Source organism: Protopterus annectens, chromosome 6.part1 (genome assembly GCF_019279795.1).
Source record: "Protopterus annectens isolate FY-2018-M chromosome 6.part1, PAN1.0, whole genome shotgun sequence".
Lineage (NCBI taxonomy): Eukaryota > Metazoa > Chordata > Ceratodontiformes > Protopteridae > Protopterus > Protopterus annectens.
The window spans coordinates 558652208-558666431 of record NC_056738.1 but is presented as its reverse complement, the minus strand read 5'-3'; the positions used below and the strand labels follow the sequence as shown (position 1 = coordinate 558666431).

The following is a 14224-nucleotide window of genomic DNA, read 5'->3' as shown; positions in this document are numbered from 1 at the left end:
TAACCAGAAACCTGTTTTTGAAGCTAACTAACTAACCTTTTGGTAAAGTAGACATCATGTTCTTTTTATTTAAAGTGAAGGTCCTCTATGAGTTCACAGTTTGTCATTGTTTTCCTTTCTTTCCCTTCCTTTTTTATCTTTGCAAAGCACGCAGGCATCGGACACGCTATGGTAAACAAACTGCATTATCTGGTAGATATCATTCTAATTGTCTTATCGTTTGGTTTGCTGTGTTTTTTTTTTCTTTTTTTTTGGTTTTGATATATTAACATCATTAACAAATGAAGAAAGACTAGGGTTGGTACAATTCAGTTCAATTATTTCACATTATTTTTATTTTATTTTTTATATTTTTTTCTTGAATCCCTGCAAATCCATGGAAAACAACATCCCATGAAAAACAAACTTGTGGCACATGTTTGCACTGAGTGGTGGTCTTATGGAATGGGGAAGGACCTACTGGTAACCAGATGAGTTATTACCAAAGTGTCCCAATGTAATACACTGGAAAAATAATCCATGGGTATGCTTATTGTTTAGCTATCTATTTATATGTCTATATATATATATATATATATATATATATATATATATATATATATACACTTATCCAGTTGCACATCCAAATCTACATGTATGTACCTATATATATATGTGTGTAATATTACTGAAACCAGGGTCAGTAAAAGTGCTTGTTGTCAAACAAGTTCACATAAGAGAAACTGATTTGCCATATGCTTACTCACACTCCTTCAGTGCAGAGAAGTGTAGCAGCCCTTGATATTTTATTTCCAGTTGAAGATGGCAAGAATTTTCTCTCTTGATTTCTTGACTAGATTTGACTGTCATTTTTTGGTCTTAATATGGTTTACTAATATATGGGCTAAACTGACACAATTTAAAGATAAAACTACTTTAATAATCTGGTAAAGTATTTTTTTTCCTCAGACAGTTCCACTTTCTCAAAAAATTACCCCACACCCAATTTGCTTCTACCAGAGCCATTCCTGCCTAAGACCCCACTTCCCTCCATACCGCATGGCATGTAGGGATTGATTTGGAATGCCTCGACTGTGTCCGATATACTGTTTCTACCTCACTAACAATCTGTATCTCACACCTGCTCCCCTATCTCCTCCTGCATGTTGACTTTTTTTTTTATTTTGCTTAAACAAGTTCACTTTTTTAATGAGGAGCAATTATGTTCACTAATGCTTGAAAACTTCATCTACAAAGTAAATATTATAAAATAATACCTTATTCTGATGAAGTTACATAGTAAAGACTAAATATTAAATGATTAACTATATAGACATTATTAAGTGATGCAACTTGGCCAAAGGAAAGCATTGTGGGAAAAGGACCATGTTTTTAAACTGACCAGACTTATGGTATGCATCTTGTCTTTCAGAGGATTATTATTCAGATTTTTTAGTGTTTTTTACAGCCTGTTTGACCATGTCCTTAGAGCTTTTTATAAAAAGAGAGATGACCAAACAGATATAACTTTAGATCCATTGCATGGAGACATTCTTGAACACTTGCCTTTGTTAAATGTCCACTAAAGAGCTTACATGCTGTTTTTCAAAGAACAATTCATTATTTCTTACTTGGATAATGTTTTGTTGCTTCTCTGCCCTAATAACATTACTCAGAGAAGGACTGATTTGCTATATTTGTCAATGTCTACTAACTTTCTCTTACAAAACATGAATCGTAAAGAATTAACACAGAATAGGAGTTAGCACTTTATTACTACCCAGATAGTCCTCTGGTTGTCTGAGTCCTCTAGGATAAATGAAGTATACTAACTGGGGGTGTAAATTTTAAGATAAGTTATGTTGCTGCATCTAGAACCTTAAATGAATGAGTAAATACACATACAGGCATACGCATTCCTAGATGGGCACATGTACCCACTAATAATTTCATAGCTGTCTTTTCTTTGAAGTAAAACTTCACAGAAAGATGTTACCTATGTTAACAAAAAGCAACAGTTTGCTGTTTATTCTAGTTTATTTTAGCATATTACTTTATTTCTGTCTTTATTTCGAAATTCTTGATAAAGTAAATATCATTTTTTAGATTTATAAAGTACCTTGAAGTCTGGTGAACTGAAGCCAGGTATTGTATAACATTATCAACAGTGGGACCTGAATTTACAAAATAGAAGTCTCCTTATGCACGAGTTATGCTGCACAGGAGCTGCTACAGAAAAATCATAAAATACTGAACTTTTACTTCATCTCCCATAGGAAATAAAATGCCAGTTATCAGTAGAGGTGTAACTAGGTTATTATTTTCATAATTCTTAGAATATTGTGGCATTTTAGGATGACCTGCTATCCTTGTCATTTTAAGATATTCTACCGTCTTTGGTGATGCAACTGTGTTGCTACATTTCTGCTCGGTTTGCTCCAAAACCTATTTCTTTATTATGTATAAACCACACATGTAAGTTTTTATTTCTTTCTTACTTCTTTTATTTCTTTATTTCATAAATATGGGCAAATGTTTTTTTTGACAGTTTCATTGGTGTTTTCTTCTAAAAGACAAATGAAACACAGAAATGAAACTTTTCATTAGTAAAACTGTAACAATTCAATAATTATGAAATTTAACATACACAGAGTCAGCTAAAAAAGAAAAAAATGCATGCATTGTGTGCCTGTTCAAGTTTTATTGCAGTTTAACTTTCAAAGGCAGGAAACATTGCCAACTCCAGCATATGATCAGTGATTGATATCATCTATGTTTGCTCTGTATAACTCTTTAAAAGGCATTTAAATGAGCAAGATCAATCATTAAACGTTTTAAAGACTAAAACTATTATTATTAAAAAAGTGAAAACTTCATTTACCAAATTAAAGCTTCTTAATGATACTACCAACAGATATTAACAAATAATGCTGTTCTCTCTTGCATATGTTATAATATAACACCATTTCCTTCAAAGTTAAATCCATTCCTTTTGGTTGCAGTTGCAGCAATTCCCACTTGCATTTAGCACCCTACCCTGGATAGCTTAATCTGTTCCTTTCGGATGCCTATGTAGATAACATGCTTTGCTTTAGAAATTAACACTTTACTTGCAGTGTAGATTTCTGGTTATTTTTAGGTCATAGCTTGCTTTGTGGATTTACTCCAGATTTTCATTTATTTGGTAAATCTAGACATTTCATAATAGTTAACTCTTCTCAATACTTACATCTTATTTTTGACCAAATTCTACTTCTTGTTATTTCTAAAGTTTGAAAGGGCTAAAAGAAATTGTTTCTTCCAATTAAGAAATACCTGTTACACACACACACACACACACACACACACACACACACACACACACACACACACACACACACACACACAGATACCTGTGCTCATTTTTATCTGCAGCTATTACAGAGCTAGTTTGCTTTATACATCTTATTTGTCTGCCATTAATAAATGTGGTTATATTTGCAGTTTAGCTTGCTTTCTAAATGTAACTCAGGCTTCCACTATGACTTGCCAGGTTTCATCTGAATGAAGTTACAACTAACTTTCTTTTTTTTTTTTGCTATGGGCAAAACCCTGCACTCTGTGTCATGTGGATGTGCAACACACACACACACACACACACACACACACACACACACACACACACACACACCTGACACTACTCATACCTTTATGTACACCTACACACTCAGCCACACACATACACACATACACACAGACACTCATCACTACCTATCCACAAAACTCCCTGGGACTTACCTCTGCTGCAATCTCACCCATTGAAAGTAATGGGTGAACACAAACTTTTGGCCAAGTTAATTATTGTGGTAAGGATTTACCCAGCTGAGCAGTAATATGTGTAAAGCACTTATCACAGTTATTTCCAAGGGAAGAGAAAATGGGTAATTATCATATTCCATTTTCTTGGAATGCCTCATTAGCATTTGTGGTAGGTCAGAGAGACACAGCCCACTATGGTGCTGCAACTCTTTGAGGTAACACTGTAGTAGGATTATCTAATAAGTGGAAAAAGACTACAGCAGTAGAAAGGGTGTATTGCTAACAATAACCTTTTTGAATCCCAGCCATGATCTTTAGATGCATAAGTTTAGTAAGCAAAAAGAAAAATTGTCGTCTTTATATTTTAAAGGCTAAATGGATATCTACAACCAAAACCATTTAAACTAATTGACAACAGATAGTCCGCTTTTTGCCAATTAAGGTAAATATGGAACTTTTGTTGCAAGTTGCAAAACAAGGACAGCATACACTTTATTAAAACCATTCTCCTTACAATCTAACCATAGGGGAACAATTTTTCCATTCATACCCACAGGCTGGAGGCCTTTGCCTCATGATATTTGTAGTTCTGTGTAGTATGCTGTTTTCAAAATAAAATTAAGAATATCTAACTAAAAGTTAAAATTTTGCTGCTTTTCATGAGCCTAGCTGAACTACTGCACTGACGTTTTAGCATTGCTGTTTCTTTTAATTCTCATATATCTCACGGTTATGTCCTTTGATGCTTTAGGAACTGACATTAAGAAAAATTCTGCTCTACTGTGTTTGACTTCCATAATAATTGTACATGGTTTGCTTTTACGCTAAATACCCATATTGTACATACGTTTATATATATATATATATATATATATATATATATATATAGATTAAGTGCTGTAAACACTCCATTTTGACTTAGGATTAATAGACATTGAATGTCCTGGGTGCTTTGCATATAGCCATTTTAGATATGTCTGCTTAACAGAATGTGAATGCTCTCCCTACTTTGTATGCAATGTTATTTTCTTAATGCATGTCTATGACAACCAGTTAGCTTGAACATGACTGAAAATGATCTTTGGACCATCTCATCTACCAGATTAACCAATGCAATGCATAAACAAATAATAAATAAATATGACAGAGATGTCATCAGTGCAGAATTGGTGGTGTAAATATATAAATAAACACATAAACATGATTCAAGTAGAAATTGTACAGAATCTATAGTATCACATTGCATAGATGGTAAGATCAGATACTGTACATCTATAGCTCATCACTGTGAAAGGCTAGCAACACTGGCCTTTTAAAATGTATAAACGTGGACACAGAGCATACAGCTGAGTGTCAGATTAGTTTATATGGGCACACTGAAATGCAGTACTTGCATCAAAGCTTACCATGTCATCAGTTTAACAACTTTCAGTATTGCTGAAAGGCATCTGTGTATTTTTCCTTCAAAAGCAAAATAAGATGTTAGTTATGTCCAGCGATGCATCATCACAGAAATATGCCAGAACCAGCTATTGGTAGTCCCCAAAGAATGGATTATAAGGGTGTCCTGACCTATTTAAGGGGGCACAGCATTTCCTTCCATGTCAAAATCAAACATTATCTTCACATCAAGTATATGTTACTTAAAATAAATTGCTCTGAGTGAAAACATGAATCAGGATCGGGACTTTGAATGTATCTTTTATATCTATAACCTCACCAACCACAGCATAGGTATTCACCATATTTTAACAGTGCACACAGGTATATTATCCTTACAGTAATGCATCCATATCTACTACACACCTGCAGTGTGCACATGCATACTAGCTTTACAGCAGTTCATGTTATATGTATTTCACTCTTATCATGAGCAAAGGTGGGGTACCCCTATAACAGTCCTGGCTATATGCATTATATTCCAATCATGTACACAGATACAGTACCCTTACAATAGTGTAAGCACCATGAGCTATACAGCTGCACATTGCAGAAGTACAGTACTAATACAATAGTCCATGCTATGTACAATATACTCACAGGTATGAAACCCTTGCAACAGTGTATACCATGGACTTTATACTACAACTGCTTGCTCATATATAGAATCTTTACAATGGTGTAAGCCATGCTCTTTATACTCCCTAGTTATATAAAGGTACAGTACCCAAAAAGCAGTCTGTGCTGTGTGCATTATACCCTCACAGCAATACAAGCTTCAAATTATAGCAATAACAGAATCCTGGCACACAGGTAGTGCATTTATACCAGGTAACACTAAATATAGTTTAATAAGATCTGAGAGAAAATGAGGAGGCTTGTTGTTACTAATACATAACTCCATAATACGTCACTTGGAGTTCCAAAGTAAATCAGAAGAAATAATAAGTGCCATGATTGTAGACTGTGGGTTATTAGTAGCATATATATATAGGAGACCAAAAATCTCTTGATCACCAAAAATGATTGAACACATTAGATAGCTATCTGGATGATTTACCAACAATATATTTAGGAGATTTGAATTATCCAGGCATCATTTGGAATAAGTATCTAACAAGTGTATACATGGGATCTTCTTTCTTGAAAGTATCAAGTCAATTCAATTTCAAACAAAAATGCATTTATGACATAGTATTTTTAATATATTAGATTTAATAGTAGAGAACAATAAGGAATCACTACTAATTTCAATATCCTCTTGGAACTTCAGATCATTAAAGTACTATGTTTGATATGCAAACTTATTTAAGTATATAACAGAAGTATATATATTAAGGTATTATTTAAAATGACTAAATCAGAAGGTTTTACAGCGGGACCTTACAAAAAGAATAATAATTATGGAAAAGAAAATGGAATAGGGTTCATTATTTCTTAAAAAAATATTTGTAATATGTACATTGAAAAAAGAATCAGGGTAAAAAGGGAGGGCACTTTGTTAAACCATTGTGGAATAGGTATCTTCAAAGATTATTTAGGAGGAAAAGATGACTGCATGCACAAGGCAAAAGACATAAAACTGAAAATAATAAAAGGTGTCTAAATGAAATAACTAAGAAATGAAAGTGGCTCTAAAGTACTGAAAGAGGAAGCCATAGGTCCTCATAGGCAAGTAATAATTTATGTGGCATGGATGATTGTCCTGTTACGATCAAAGATAAAGTGGCAACTTCTATGAAAAAAAAAGACATATGGTTTGATAGGAAATGGTAATATTCCTGGGCAATTAATTTGCTTAATTTCAGATACCATTTCTTCCCATTAACAGGAATAAACAATTGTTTGTTGCAACAAAGATTTGTATCCATTGGTTGTAGAAAATCCTAAGTAGTTCCCATATTTAAGGAAGGGAACAAATCTGATCACATAAATTACCACCCAGTAAGCCTCATATCAATTTTAGCCATATGTTTCAAGAGATGATATTAATGAAACCTGTCAAAAGATAGATACTATTGTCCTAGACAGGATGAAAACCAGTCAGGCATAGCAAAAAAGCTAAATGAACTGGGAATAAACCCCTGTGACCCACACTGGGTTACCAGCTGGCTCACATATCGGATGCAGATAATCAAAATAAGGGAGGTTATCTCCACAAAGAGTCCGGTTAATAGTGAAGTCCCCATAGACTTCTGTGCTGGGCCTCTCCTGATTGGCATCTACTATTCTGAAGTAAAAGCCAATAGGGCTCTGGTTGACTATGTCTGCAGATGACTGCAAGCCATTAAATCCAAATGACTTACCCATCCTGCAGAAAGGCTTGTCTCAAATAAATAAATGTTGTCAAAATCATGGATTGAACCTAATTGCCAGAAATGCATTATTATATCCTTTGGGAAGTCATCTACCACACGGAACTACCACATTGACAATACACCTATAAGAGTTATCCCATTTGTTCAGCATTTGGGAACATTTGTGGACAGTGACCTAACTTTTGACCAGCATTTTTCTATTGTTGTAAGAAAGTCCTTTGTATTGCACAGCTTATAAAGAAAGGAGCTACGCCTGGCTCTATGGATGTCATTGTTGCCCTTTAATTAGCCCTCATTAGGCCAGCCATTGAATATAATGCCCCCTTTGGAATAAATCTGTCCGATACATGAAACAACTAGAATGCCCACAGAGATACCTTACTAAAATTATGTCTTTCGGATTTTCCCGGTTAGGGGTCACTCAGTGGAACTCCAGTCTGCTAATTATTGGCAGTGGATTTTTACACTGCTGAGATGCCAGCCCAATGCCCAGCCTTCAAAGAAGGAACACCCATTCAGGCATGCACCTACCTGCATGTCTTTAAACATCATTTGACCGCAGGGAGGACATGCAGAGTCCACACAGAAGGCACTCCAGCTGAGAATCGAACCAAAGAACCTCTTGCTGTGAGGTGACAATGCTAACCATTGCACCACCGCAGCCTTACCTTACTAAAACAATACAAGGCCTAAACAACATGTCCTACATGGACCAACTCAAATTCCTGTCACTATACTTATTATCCTACAGACTGCTAAGTGCTGACTAGTGTCTGGCATACAAGGCATCTTCCAACACATTATAGATTGATTTACTGCACATTGGCAAGTAAAATTACATCAGAAATACTGAGTTGAGGGGTCTAAATCTCTTCTGCAAAATCAACAAAACAGTTTGTAGGGACAAGTACATTTTGCAGAGGATATTGCTACTGTGGAAAAGACTTCCCATCCACATAAAAGTTCATCCCTGTCTTTTAAGTGCAACTTAGATCTATGGATGGGAAACAGAAAATTTACCCCAGGACTGTTCCCTGTACTACTAATGGACAAAGGCAGCTCCTAAATTCTTTATCCCATGCATGGGTCTCTTTAAATTGTCTGTGGTATTATCCTGGTTATTCTCACTAGGGGTAATATACAATTATAGACCATGGAATGGGTAAGACCAGTCTATATCAAATAGGATAGGTTATTTTGAGCACAACAAGGGAATTGGCTAGGCTTAAAATGGCCCTCAAAGGCAGCTAGCCTAGTATTTACGTATGAACCTATTGGAATGAAATTAATAGTAAGGCTATTAGGACTGGGTTAAAACTAAATTTTAAGAAATGTAAAGTAGTTAGATTTGTGAAATATAAATGGGAAAAGATCAAGGTGGGGAGTAAGAAATTAGAAATAGTAGATTATATAAAGGATCTTGGTATTAACAGCTGGACTGGACATGAATGTTATGTATCATGTTGAAGATATCAAAACTAGGGCATTGGGGCAATCAGGTACTATATTAAATATCTTGGAAGCAAGAGACTATAAGGCATTAAACTAGATAAACTATATAATATAATAGGGTCTATATTAGAACATCAAAGTCTTGAAACTTCGAATGTTCTAATATCGACCCCTATTCAGCGAACACTGAAAATAGCGAAGCTGCAGAACACCAAATGTTTTCCTAGGGAAAGCATTCGGTTGGCTGTTTCTGTGGCTTCGCTATTTTCAGCACTGTGGTGGAAAGTTACAGGTCGGGTTCAGGTAAGTGTGTGATTGTGTGGACGTGAGGGTTAGGGCAAGGGTTAGGTGAGTTAGGGTTAGGGCGTGGGCCAGGTAAGTGTGCGATTGTGACGGACTTTAGCGTTAGTGTGGGGTAGGTGAGTTAGGGTTAGGGCACTGGTGAGGTGAGTGGGCGATAGTGACGGATCTTAGGGTTAGAGTTTGGGTTAAGATAAGTGGATAGATAGTGTATGTACAGTTTAGTGTAGGGTTAGATGTATGATTTTAAATGTATGTGTGTGGATTGCTATTTTTTTGGTGTGCTTGTGTTGTGTGTATGTGTTTCGGAACAGCAGATTTTTTTCCCTGGCAAAAAATTTGCTATTCTGCATGTTCGATATTTTAAGTATTCACTGAATAGAGGTCGAAATTAGAATGTGTAAAGTTTTAAGACTTTGGTGTTCTAATATAGACCCAATATATATATATATATATATATATATATATATATATATATGTATATATATATATATATATATATATATATATATATATATATATATATAATATATATAAAATATATATGGGTCCCCTTCAGTAGATCGAACTTTTAAATGTTTGAAGACGATATGGCCAAGACCATAACATCGAACATTTAAAAGTTTGAATGCACTGAATGGAGATCCGTGTACAGTGCGGAATGGGAAGATTTCCCTTTTCCGCAATGTAATACGATCTCGGAGTTGGTATATTTAAGTGGTGGGGGGTGGGGGGGTGCAGGGGGCCTTGCACCCCTGCTACGCAGGTTTAGTTTTTTTTTTTTTTCAGTTTTCGAACTTTTAAATGTTCGATGCTATGGTCTCAGCCATATCATCTTCGAACATTTAAAAGTTCGATCTACTGAAGTAGATCCCAAAAAAAAAAATTTATATATATAAATATATATATATATATATATATATATATATATATATATAAAATTAGACCTATGATAAAATACAATTTATCTTTCTATAGTCTAGCTTTTTCTAACATAGGAAGTATGGAAACTGTTCGGAGATGATTTACTAAGAGAAGAAAAAGCATAAAAAAACTAATGTACCTTGATAGGTTGAAATTTTATTCAGACTGCTAAGAGGAAAAGTGTGCCTGACATTTAGGGCACTGTATAATGAAGCTTTCAGGAGGGATTGACCTTGGGTAAGAAATATTCCAGCATAAGGGACAGGGGCCCTAGTTATAGAATGGAAAAAATGCTAAGAATGGATAGATATATAACACGAATGATACTAATGACAGAGAATACTATTTGTGATTAAAAACTGTAGTCCATTAAGTCTTTTAAAAAAAAGACCTGATGAATATATGGTGGACAACAAATACAAGTCAGGATTACTGGAAACTGCAGTTGTAAAGGTCCATGATGACCAAATGTAACCATGTCAATCAATGAAACTACAACACAGTGTTCATAGGTCCTATCATATGATTTAATGTGGCATCTTGAAAGAGGTTATAAAAGAGAGAGCTATAATAGAAATCACTAAGTATAAACAATAAAGTTTTAGATACTATCTTAGAAACATGGTCCATTTGCAGACAGCTATAAATATATTTATATATGTGAATTTAGATAGATGGAAAACATATGACGAACATATTTCAGACTTCGTAGAATAACCACAGCAGACAAATATTGTTGAAAAACCACAAACAGCAGTCCAGCAACTCCGTAGAAGGAATTTATTTAGAACACCAGTTGTAAAAAATCTCTAGCGCCTCGGCCAAAAGCCTTTAACAGAGTACACCCATTAAAAAACTGCAGGTCCATATATACCAGATCTTAATTGAATAATGAAGTAATTGATTAATTACTTATATCACAAACTTTTAAACAGTTCTTTTTAAAACAACACATTCATATTTACATATTTACACAAAACTTTTCTAGAAGCATTCTTGATTTAATCCCACAGGAAACATAGTATTAAATTTCAAAATTAAAAATGCTTCTTTTTCCTTAATAATTGTTTAACTTGTTCATCATTCATAAATTTATTACAAACAACACTATCTAAAATTGTAGCCTGAAAACCATCTAAACTACCCCTATGTATTTCATTAAAATGTATAGCTACAGGAGTAGTTGTTTTATAATTCCTAACATCCCTTATATGTTCTTTTATTCTACAAGAGAATTGTCTTTTTGTTTCACCTATATAGAATTTGTTGCATGTACATTTAATTGCATATATAACTTTCTGGCTCTTACAAGTAAAACATTCATTTGTCTCAAAATTCTTGTTATTAATTTTATCAAACCTTCGAGTTACATATCTGCAAATAGTGCATTTTCCACACACTACTGTACCTTTTTCTTTTATTACTTCTGATATCTCCAATTTCGGTCTTTGAAACCTACTATGTACTATAAAATCTTTAATGTTTCTTCCCCTATTGAAAGAAAACAAAAGTTTCTTCTGTTTTAAACAATCTACTTCTTTTCTTGTAATATTCCAACTAGATTTAATTATATCTATAATTTCTTCTGATATTACTGAATACGTAGTAGTAAAGTATATATTTTTATCCTGCTCCATTCTGTTACTATTTTTATAGGATGTCCAACTGCATTTTTCATTCTTACTATACAGTACTTTAATTAAACTTTCTTTTAAATTCATTTCATCATACCCCCTTTTGCTAAGAATGGATAGATATATAACACGAATGATACTAATGACATAGAATACCATTTGTGATTAAAAACTGTAGTCCATTAAGTCTTTTAAAAAAAAGACCTGATGAATATATGGTGGACAACAAATACAAGTCAGGATTACTGGAAACTGCAGTTGTAAAGGTCCATGATGACCAAATGTAACCATGTCAAGCAATGAAACTACAACACAGTGTTCATAGGTCCTATCATATGATTTAATGTGGCATCTTGAAAGAGGTTATAAAAGAGAGAGCTATAATAGAAATCACTAAGTATAAACAATAACGTTTTAGATACTATCTTAGAAACATGGTCCATTTGCAGACAGCTATAAATATATTTATATATGTGAATTTAGATAGATGGAAAACATATGACGAACATATTTCAGACTTCCTTCATGCAACATTGTCTGATGACTACACCTCAGGGGCATGCATCCTGTATCCTAGGAAACATGTTATTGCAAACAAGACAGATGACAAACCTAAACTGGATGAGCTCTACGCTTTGTGTCGGTCAGAGAATTCACAAATAAAAAAACAGCATTCTTTTCTTGTATAAATGCTACTGCATCAGGCTATTCAGCAGCACTTTAATGAGTCACAGATGATCGGTGCAGTCCAGATGGTCTAATGACTAAAGAACTTTAATGTCAGCTTTAGTTGACTTGGTTCTTTGTTGGTAAGGCACACACAGTCCAAAACATATTCCCTTCTAATGCACCTAAGGAATATGCTGATGAGTCTAACAGAGACTCATTTTTTTTATTCAGTTTAGATTTTTTTGAAGTTATGTTTGTAGTTTCACCTATTCTATTAACATACTATGGTTCAGATCCATACATGGCCTGGGTGGTTATATTCCATATAAATTCCCTTATCTCAGCTATTCCCCAGACTGTATGTTTTTTTGCTGTGTAGTTTAAAATAAATTTTAATTATCCCTATTTTTAGGTAGCCTATGTTAAACTAAAGCATCAACCGGAGATTTTCTGACTTGTCTTTTACTTCCTGTTTTGGAGAAGGTTGTTTAGAAGGCACTGTGCATTCATTTGCCATCTCTAGAACTCTTGGATCCACTTCAGTCTGTTTTTTTTTTTATCAGGAAAACATACTGAAGATGTCCCTGTAGCAGATGGATCTTATTTTATATTCCACATGCTTCCTACTTGATATTTTCCGAGTTTTTACCACCATTGATCATGGGCTCCTTTTATAATCTGTTCCAACACTGTAGTCATATAGCTTGCTGCTGTGTCTTAGATCAGTAGTGTTACATGACCTTTGAAGTTAATGCTCCAGAAGGATACCCTTTAGCATGTGAGGTGTCATAGGGATCCATTCTTTGTGCTATTTTGTTCACTTTATATGCAGCCACTGAAGTTGATCATGCAAGGTTGGGAGGGTGGCCTAATGGTTAAGATGTTTGCCTTACAAACACAAAGTGCAGGGTTTGAGTCTCACAAGGGATAATTGGCTAAGCTTAAAAATGGCTCGCAAGGGCAGTTAGCTTAGTACTAATCTATGAACCTATGGTACCAGACATCCATGTTATGCTAATAAGATTCAGCATAGAAGAATTAGATGCCATTGCTTTGCCAATGATATTTATCTCTAGCTCACTCAGTTCTATATAGCCATTTTATCAGTTACGAAGATTGGAGTCTATCCTTCAGCTGCTAACAATGAGCCAATTAAGTCTAACACATAAAAACTAAGTCTGCACTGATGCTTCCTTTGCTGATTTTCATACATCCAGTTAGGAATAATCAGGGTTTACAATGAAGGTATATTATCAGAGGATAGTTTCTGATAATGCACAGCTACTGAAAGAACATGTGTCAGCAGTTTTCAGGTGACCTTTAAATCAAAGTTTCATTCTTTCTACTGAGTTTGTGACAGCTTTACATGCGCATATTCTACTGTCACTGGATTTTTGCAGATTATTGCACTTGATACTATCTGATAGTATGCATTAACCTGTTGCAGTAGGTCCAAACCTCCACAACTCAAGTTTTGAGTGGAGGTCAACTTACTCCTGTGCTGCAGGATTTGGGCTGGTTGCCTTTTAAGCTCTGCATATTTTGGGCATTCTTTGCTTCTCATCTGGTGGTATCTTATTCCCTTCTTCATAAACTCAGATAATTCACTGAACATTCGATGCCCTTTCACAAAACTGGGCTTGAAGCTCAAGTAGATATGCTTTGATCTGCTTTACTCTTGGTCTGTGGAATCAAATACCTTCCATGATA

At 34.6% G+C, this 14224-nt stretch overlaps 1 protein-coding gene across 1 annotated transcript in view; it reads left to right on the top strand.

Annotated features, from left to right (window-relative positions):
* Nucleotides 1-14224, top strand: part of LOC122805321 (neurexin-2-like) — a 1760973-nt gene that overhangs the window by 338310 nt on the left and 1408439 nt on the right. Inside the window, exon 2 of the mRNA XM_044075409.1 lies at nucleotides 148-171. Coding sequence (XP_043931344.1) covers nucleotides 148-171 — 24 coding nt within the window. The remainder of the gene's footprint in view (nucleotides 1-147; nucleotides 172-14224) is intronic.